This window comes from Physella acuta, unplaced genomic scaffold (genome assembly GCF_028476545.2).
Source record: "Physella acuta isolate Inbredline_101_S28 unplaced genomic scaffold, ASM2847654v3 ptg000481l, whole genome shotgun sequence".
Taxonomy (NCBI): domain Eukaryota; kingdom Metazoa; phylum Mollusca; class Gastropoda; family Physidae; genus Physella; species Physella acuta.
In genome coordinates this window covers 645,001-654,244 of record NW_026732000.1, presented here as the reverse complement: position 1 = coordinate 654,244, position 9,244 = coordinate 645,001, and the positions used below count along the sequence as shown (strand labels likewise).

Below are 9,244 nucleotides of genomic sequence, written 5' to 3'. Positions count from 1 at the left end.
TGGCTATCTACAGGTACAGAGAAATAACCTACACTAAACTTGTTGAATAACTGAAATTAACTAAGGCAAGCAGTTCTTACATACCTTATATACGTACACAGCAGGTACAAATCGGTCTGGCACAACTCACCGAACGAGGTTTTAACAGACCAACATGATAGTGTACAAAGTATAAACAACATCTAGCCCCATTCATTCCCTTTAACTCATTCAATACACTAATTTAACCCAGTCCTATGGCAATAAACAAAGAATTACACAACTGGTTTAAAAAATAAGTTTAAAAATAGTGAATGAGTTTTGTAAAATAGTACCATATTGGCAAATTACCGATATAATAAAATAACATGGAATTCCCAAACAAAAAATAAAAAAAATAAAAACGAAAATATATAAGCCAGCAAAACACTATATAGAATGCCTTACTTGATTAACTGCCTAAAATAGTTCCGATAAAAACACGGTTAGTAATTATTTTTTCTTCTTTTTAACTGATTTATTATTATTATTATTCTTTAATTATAAAATTATAAAAAATTACATGATAATTGTAGTAGAGTCTCATGCCGGATTGGACGCAAAGTTTTCGTAAAAATAACAATTGCCTGAAATGTTGAAATATAATCATTGTTTTTCCTATCACATAATTAAATGTGTGTTTCTAGATTTAAATGTGTTGACTTGAGTTTTTATCTCAGTCTTTAAATAAGCTTAAGTTTATATATTCAGTAGAATCAGCTTCGTCTTCTCAACAAAAGTACGTAGCTTTAAATTCTAAAAGATTCTGATATGCTTGCCTAAACCAATTGTGACAGACAAAAAAGGAGAGAAAAGTGCGCTGATTGGCTATAATTTTTTTAAGTCAACTTATTTCTCAAACTCTTTATACAGTCTAAAAGAAGAGTAAGCAAACTTTTGAGATATTGAAACTAACGCACAAAGGACACTCTCAAATTTACTAAAGACGTATAGTTGCAAACAATTAAAATAAATTAACCTGTAGACAATAAGCAAGACAATTTAAATAATAAAACATATATTATGTAGGTTTTTCAAAGTTATTGCATAACTAGTAGACTCTGTAATTTAAACCATTTCAAATTGAACTTGTCATAATGATTCAATGTATTTTTTATTCCAGATAAACTCATCAAACAGTATCAGTACTAAGGCACCGCTGGTTTATATAAGTAAAGGACCATCAGCAACGAAATTCTTATTTAAGGCGAAAAAATTGTAAAAATACGTCAATACACAAAAGGCACAAAAATGTTATGCGATAATAGACATAGTTTATTATTAAAATCACAAATCCAAAACCAGGTAACAGAAATGCAACATGGCAAAATACACATTTAAAAAGTCTTTCTTTTAAAAGAAAGAAGATATAATGTGCTCACAGCGTCTAAAGAACAATATGCCTTGACAACCCATGCCGATTCGTAACCTTTATTCCTAAATTTGAAGATTTTCATTTGATGGACTACGTTGCCAAGATATATTTATTAATACAAATCTGCTCAACGCCAAAATTCAAAGAAAATCAAAGAAATATTATAAAGGCAAAGATATTGGAAATTAGTCTATACAATTTTTATAAATGTTTATAATTGTAAATGAAACTAATAGTTAATCGAATTTATGAAAATAAAACACAGTTTAAAAAAGAAGATGCTTTAATATTTTTATCACGATATCGTTATGTTACGGTTAGAGCGTAAATATTGTAAAGATAGACGGAGTACACGTTTTAACGATGGCATCACGCGATAGACAAAGAACATCTGCTGATTTGCGTTTAAACAACGGAGCTAACAGTAACCAATTAAAAGAAGATGAGTTGAATAGTTCTATGAGTGCATCAAACAATGGACATGAAAAAGTAGTAGAGTTGCTTATCAACAGCGGTGCTGATTTTAAAAGAGTGAATAAAAATGGACGAGATGCATTAATGCTTGCCTCATTCGATGGACATGAAAAAGTAGTAGAGTTGCTTATCAACAGCGGAGCTGATTTAAAAAAAAAGAGGGTACAGACGGATGGAATGCTTTAATGCTTGCATCAAACAAAGGACATGAAAAAGTAGTAGAGTTGCTTATCAACAGCGGTGCTGATTTTAAAAGAGTGGATAAAGGTGGATTGGATGCTTTAATGTTTGCATCAATGGATGGACATGAAAAAGTAGTAGAGTTGCTGATAAATAGAGGTGCTGATTTAGAAAGTGTGGATGAAATCGGAAGGGATGCATTAATGCTTGCATCAATCAAAGGACATAAAAAAGTAGTAGAGTTGCTTATGAACAGCGGTGCTGATTTTAAAAGAGTGGATAAACTTGGACGGGATGCTTTAATGCATGCATCAATCAAAGGTCATGAAAAAGTAGTAGAGTTGCTTATGAACAGCGGTGCTGATTTTAAAAGAGTGGATGAAAATGGACGGGATGCATTAATGCTTGCCTCATTCAATGGGCATAAAAAAGTAGTAGAGTTGCTTATCAACAGCGGTGCTGATTTTGAAAGTCTGGATGAAGATGAATGGAATGCTTTAATGCTTGCATCAACCAATGGACATACATCATTAGTGGAGTTGCTTATTAAAAATGGCGCTGATTTTAAACGAGTGCGTGGATATGGAAGGGATGTTTTAATGCCTGAATCAAGTATTATACATAAGAGAGTAGTAGAGATGTTTATCAACAGCGGTCCTGATTTTAAAAAGGTGGATAAAAGTGGATGGGATGCGTTAATGCTAGCATCAAGCAATGGACATGAAAAAGTAGTAGAGTTGCTTATAAAACGCGGTGCTATTTTTGAAAGGGTAGATGAAAATGGAAGGGATGCTTTAATGCTTACATCAAACAATGGACATGAAAAAGTTGTAGAGTTGCTTATAAACAGAGGTGCTGATTTTAAAAAAATTGATAAAGAAGGATCCGATGCTTTAATGCTTGCATCAAGCAATGGACATGAGAAAGTAGTGGAGTTGCTAATCAATACAGGTGCTGATATTAAAAGAGTGCGTGGATATAGAAAAAATGCTTTAATGCTTGCTTCCAGCTATGGACATGAAAAAGTAGTAGAGTTGCTTATCAATAGAGGTGCTGATTTAGAAAGTGTGGATGACAATGGAAGGAATGCTTTAATGCTTGCATCAAACAATGGACATGAAAAAATAGTAGAGTTGCTTATGATCGGCAGTGCTGATTTTAAAAGAGTGGATGAAAATGGACGGGATGCATTAATGCTTGCCTCATTCAATGGGCATAAAAAAGTAGTAGAGTTGCTTATCAACAGCGGTGCTGATTTTGAAAGTCTAGATGAAGATGAATGGAATGCTTTAATGCTTGCATCAAACAATGGACATACATCATTAGTGGAGTTGCTTATTAAAAATGGCGCTGATTTTAAACGAGTGCGTGGATATGGAAGGGATGTTTTAATGCCTGAATCAAGTATTATACATAAGAGAGTAGTAGAAATGTTTATCAACAGCGGTCCTGATTTTAAAAGGGTGGATAAAAGTGGATGGGATGCGTTAATGCTAGCATCAAGCAATGGACATGAAAAAGTAGTAGAGTTGCTTATAAAAAGCGGTGCTAATTTTGAAAGGGTAGATGAAAAGGGAAGGGATGCTTTAATGCTTGCATCAAACAATGGAAATAAAAAAGTTGTAGAGTTGCTTATCAACAGAGGTGCTAATTTTAAAAAAATAGATAAAGAAGGATCCGATGCTTTAATGCTTGCATCAAGCTATGGACATGAGAAAGTAGTGGAGTTGCTTATCAATAGAGGTGCTGATATTAAAAGAGTGCGTGGATATGGAAAAAATACTTTAATGCTTGCTTCAAGCTATGGACATGAAAAAGTAGTAGAGTTGCTTATCAATAGAGGTGCTGATTTAGAAAGTGTGGATGAAAATGGAAGGAATGCTTTAATGCTTGCATCAAACAATGGACATGAAAAAGTTGTAGAGTTGCTTATCAACAGAGGTGCTGATTTTAAAAAAATGGATAAAGAAGGATCCGATGCTTTAATGCTTGCAGCAAGCTATAGACATGAGAAAGTAGTGGAGTTACTTATAAACAGCGGAGCTGATTTTAAAAGAGTGGATAAACTTGAATGGTATTTTTTAATGCATGCATTAATGGATGGGCATGAAAAACTAGTAAAGTTGCTTATCAACAGCGGTGCTGATTTTAAAAGAGTGGATGAAAATGGACGGGATGCATTAATGCATGCATCAATCAATGGACATGAAAAAGTAGTAGATTTGCTTATGAACAGCTGTGCTGATTTTAAAAGAGTGGATAAACTTGGATGGGATGCTTTAATGAATGCATCAATCAAAGGACAAGAAAAAGTAGTAGATTTGCTTATGAACAGCGGTGCTGATTTTAATAGAGTGGATAAAAATGGACGGGATGCATTAATGCTTGCATCAAACAATGGACATGAAAAAGTAGTGGAGTTGCTTATAAACAGCGATGCTGATTTTAAAAGAGTGGATAAACTTGGATGGGATGCTTTAATGCATGCATCAATTAAAGGTCATGAAAAAGTAGTAGAGTTGCTTATGAACAGCAATGCTGATTTTAAAAGAGTGGATGAAAATGGACGGGATGCATTAATGCTTGCCTCATTCAATGGGCATAAAAAAGTAGTAGAGTTGCTTATCAACAGCGGTGCTGATTTTGAAACTCTGGATGAAGATGAATGGAATGCTTTAATGCTTGCATCAACAAATGGACATACATCATTAGTGGAGTTGCTTATTAAAAATGGCGCTGATTTTAAACGAGTGCGTGGATATGGAAGGGATGTTTTAATGCCTGAATCAAGTATTATACATAAGAGAGTAGTAGAGATGTTTATCAACAGCGGTCCTGATTTTAAAAGGGTGGATAAAAGTGGATGGGATGCGTTAATGCTAGCATCAAGCAATGGACATGAAAAAGTAGAATAGTTGCTTATAAAAAGCGGTGCTAATTTTGAAAGGGTAGATGAAAATGGAAGGGATGCTTTAATGCTTGCATCAAACAATGGAAATGAAAAAGTTGTAGAGTTGCTTATCAACAGAGGTGCTGATTTTAAAAAAATAGATAAAGAAAGATCCGATGCTTTAATGCTTGCATCAAGCTATGGACATGAGAAAGTAGTGGAGTTGCTTATCAATAGAGGTGCTGATATTGAAAGAGTGCGTGGATATGGAAAAAATACTTTAATGCTTGCTTCAAGCTATGGACATGAAAAAGTAGTAGAGTTGCTTATCAATAGAGGTGCTGATTTAGAAAGTGTGGATGAAAATGGAAGGGATGCTTTAATGCTTGCATCAAACAATGGACATGAAAAAGTTGTAGAGTTGCTTATCAACAGAGGTGCTGATTTTAAAAAAATGGATAAAGAAGGATCCGATGCTTTAATGCTTGCAGCAAGCTATGGACATGAGAAAGTAGTGGAGTTGCTTATAAACAGCGGAGCTGATTTTAAAAGAGTGCGTGGATATGGAAAAAATACTTTAATGCTTGCTTCAAGCTATGGACATGAAAAAGTAGTAGAGTTGCTTATCAATAGAGGTGCTGATTTAGAAAGTGTGGATGAAAATGGAAGGGATGCTTTAATGCTTGCCTCATTCAATGGGCATAAAAAAGTAGTAGAGTTGCTTATCAACAGCGGTGCTGATTTTGAAACTCTGGATGAAGATGAATGGAATGCTTTAATGCTTGCATCAACAAATGGACATACATCATTAGTGGAGTTGCTTATTAAAAATGGCGTTGATTTTAAACGAGTGCGTGGATATGGAAGGGATGTTTTAATGCCTGAATCAAGTATTATACATAAGAGAGTAGTAGAGATGTTTATCAACAGCGGTCCTGATTTTAAAAGGGTGGATAAAAGTGGATGGGATGCGTTAATGCTAGCATCAAGCAATGGACATGAAAAAGTAGTAGAGTTGCTTATAAAAAGCGGTGCTAATTTTGAAAGGGTAGATGAAAATGGAAGGGATGCTTTAATGCTTGCATCAAACAATGGAAATGAAAAAGTTGTAGAGTTGCTTATCAACAGAGGTGCTGATTTTAAAAAAAATAGATAAAGAAAGATCCGATGCTTTAATGCTTGCATCAAGCTATGGACATGAGAAAGTAGTGGAGTTGCTTATCAATAGAGGTGCTGATATTGAAAGAGTGCGTGGATATGGAAAAAATACTTTAATGCTTGCTTCAAGCTATGGACATGAAAAAGTAGTAGAGTTGCTTATCAATAGAGGTGCTGATTTAGAAAGTGTGGATGAAAATGGAAGGGATGCTTTAATGCTTGCATCAAACAATGGACATGAAAAAGTTGTAGAGTTGCTTATCAACAGAGGTGCTGATTTTAAAAAAATGGATAAAGAAGGATCCGATGCTTTAATGCTTGCAGCAAGCTATGGACATGAGAAAGTAGTGGAGTTGCTTATAAACAGCGGAGCTGATTTTAAAAGAGTGCGTGGATATGGAAAAAATACTTTAATGCTTGCTTCAAGCTATGGACATGAAAAAGTAGTAGAGTTGCTTATCAATAGAGGTGCTGATTTAGAAAGTGTGGATGAAAATGGAAGGGATGCTTTAATGCTTGCATCGAACAATGGACATGAAAAAGTTGTAGAGTTGCTTATCAACAGAGGTGCTGATTTTAAAAAAATGGATAAAGAAGGATCCGATGCTTTAATGCTTGCAGCAAGCTATAGACATGAGAAAGTAGTGGAGTTGCTTATAAACAGCGGAGCTGAGTTTAAAAGAGTGGATAAACTTGAATGGTATTTTTTAATGCATGCATCAATGGATGGGCATGAAAAACTAGTAAAGTTGCTTATCAACAGCTTTGCTGATTTTAAAAGAGTGGATGAAAATGAACGGGATGCATTAATGCATGCATCAATCAATGGACATGAAAAAGTAGTAGAGTTGCTTATGAACAGCGGTGCTGATTTTAAAAGAGTGGATAAACTCGGATGGGATGCTTTAATGAATGCATCAATCAAAGGACAAGAAAAAGTAGTAGATTTGCTTATGAACAGCGGTGCTGATTTTAATAGAGTGGATAAAAATGGACGGGATGCATTAATGCTTGCATCAAACAATGGACATGAAAAAGTAGTGGAGTTGCTTATAAACAGCGATGCTGATTTTAAAAGAGTGGATAAACTTGGATGGGATGCTTTAATGCATGCATCAATCACAGGTCATGAAAAAGTAGTAGAGTTGCTTATGAACAGCAATGCTGATTTTAAAAGAGTGGATGAAAATGGACGGGATGCATTAATGCTTGCCTCATTCAATGGGCATAACAAAGTAGTAGAGTTGCTTATCAACAGCGGTGCTGATTTAAAAACAGTAAATAAAAATGGACGGGATGTATTAATGCTTGCCTCAATCAATGGACATGAAAAAGTAGTCGATTTGCTTATGAACAGCGGTGTTGATTTTGAATTTCTGGATGACGATGAATGGAATGCTTTAATGCTTGCATCAACCAATGGACATACATCATTAGTGGAGTTGCTTAATAAAAATGGCGCTGATTTTAAACGAGTGCGTGGATATGGAAGGGATGTTTTAATGCCTGAATCAAGTATTATACATAAGAGAGTAGTAGAGATGTTTATCAACAGCGGTCCTGATTTTAAAAAGGTGGATAAAAGTGGATGGGATGCGTTAATGCTAGCATCAAGCAATGGACATGAAAAAGTAGTAGAGTGGCTTATCAAAAGCGGTGCTAATTTTGAAAGGGTAGATGAAAATGGAAGGGATGCTTTAACGATTGCTTTGAACAATGGACATGAAAAAGTTGTAGAGTTGCTTATCAATAGAGGTGCTGATTTAGAAAGTGTGGATGAAAATGGAAGGGATGCTTTAATGCTTGCATCAAACAATGGACATGAAAAAGTTGTAGAGTTGCATATCAACAATGGTGCTGATTCTAAAAAAATGGATAAAGAAGGATCCGATGCTTTAATGCTTGCATCAAGCTATGGACATGAGAAAGTAGTGGAGTTGCTTATCAACAGCAGTGCTGATTTTGAAAGTCTGGATGAAGATGAATGGAGTGCTTTAATGCTTGCATCAAACAATGGACATACATCATTAGTGGAGTTGCTTATTAAAAATGGCGCTGATTTTAAACGAGTGCGTGGATATGGAAGTGATGTTTCAATGCCTGAATCAAGTATTATACATAAGGGAGTAGTAGAGATGTTTATCAACAGCGGTCCTGATTTTAAAAGGGTGGATAAAAGTGGATGGGATGCGTTAATGCTAGCATCAAGCAATGGACATGAAAAAGTAGTAGAGTTGCTTATAAAAAGCGGTGCTAATTTTGAAAAGGCAGATGGAAATGGAATGGATGCTTTAATGCTAGCATCAAGCAATGGACATGAAAAAGTAGTAGAGTTGCTTATCAACAGAGGTGCTGATTTTAAAAAAATGGATAAAGAAGGAACCGATGCTTTAATGCTTGCATCAAGCTATGGACATGAGAAAGTAGTGGATTTGCTTATCAATAGAGGTGCTGATTTAGAAAGTGTGGATGAAAATGGAAGGGATGCTTTAATGCTTGCATCAAACAATGGACATGAAAAAGTTGTAGAGTTGCTTATCAACAGTGGTGCTGATTTAAAAAAAATGGATAAAGAAGGATACGATGCTTTAATGCTTGCATCAAGCTATGGACATGAGAAAGTAGTGGAGTTGCTTATAAACAGCGGTGCTGATTTTAAAAGAGTGGATAAACTTGGATGGGATGCTTTAATGCATGCATCAATAGATGGGCATGAAAAACTAGTACAGTTGCTTATCAATAGAGGTGCTGATTTAGAAATTGTGGATGAAAATGGAAGGAATGCTTTAATTTATGCATCAAGGAATGGACATGAAAAACTAGTAGAGTTGCTTTTCAACAGCGGTGTTGATTTAAAAAGAGTGGATATAGATGGATGGGATGCTTTAATGCATGCATCAAACAAAGGACATGATAACATTCTACAATTATTGCTTAAAGAAGTTCTTCTAATACAAGTAACTGAAAAATCAAGCGATTTAAGTCCAATACCATTTAATAGGAATAATATTGTGGCTAATAAAAAATATCTTAGAAAATCCCTCGCTATTTATTTATTAGATATATTATTACAAGCTGTTGAAAACAAACTCTATAATACAATGGAAAAAATATCTATTTTTGTCAACGAAAATTGTAGAGAACTGAAA

The 9,244-nt window shown here is 34.8% G+C and overlaps 2 protein-coding genes across 2 annotated transcripts in view; both read left to right on the top strand.

The window, feature by feature from the left end:
* The first annotated feature begins 1,852 nt into the window (after nt 1-1,852).
* Nucleotides 1,853-4,962, top strand: LOC131944110 (serine/threonine-protein phosphatase 6 regulatory ankyrin repeat subunit B-like). Its single transcript, XM_059304618.1, has 4 exons — nt 1,853-2,046; nt 2,403-3,451; nt 3,713-3,904; nt 4,043-4,962. The coding sequence occupies exons 1-4, from the start codon at nt 1,853-1,855 to the stop codon at nt 4,960-4,962; spliced, it is 2,355 nt and encodes a 784-aa protein (XP_059160601.1).
* Nucleotides 4,963-5,805: 843 nt separating this feature from the next.
* LOC131944109 (serine/threonine-protein phosphatase 6 regulatory ankyrin repeat subunit B-like) overlaps nt 5,806-9,244 on the top strand; it is a 5,212-nt gene continuing 1,773 nt past the window's right edge. Inside the window, exons 1-2 of the mRNA XM_059304617.1 lie at nt 5,806-8,427; nt 8,542-9,052. Coding sequence (XP_059160600.1) covers nt 6,113-8,427; nt 8,542-9,052 — 2,826 coding nt within the window. The 5' untranslated portion in view covers nt 5,806-6,112. The remainder of the gene's footprint in view (nt 8,428-8,541; nt 9,053-9,244) is intronic.

Bases quoted from the DNA above. Each gene is read 5' to 3' on its own strand.
- LOC131944110 (XM_059304618.1), top strand. From the start codon at position 1,853: ATGAGTGCATCAAACAATGGACATGAAAAAGTAGTAGAGTTGCTTATC. The intron at 3,452-3,712 runs GTATTATACATA...TTAAAAAAATAG, and splicing joins TGTTTTAATGCCTGAATCAA to ATAAAGAAGGATCCGATGCT. The intron at 3,905-4,042 runs GTGTGGATGAAA...TAATGCTTGCAG, and splicing joins TAGAGGTGCTGATTTAGAAA to CAAGCTATAGACATGAGAAA.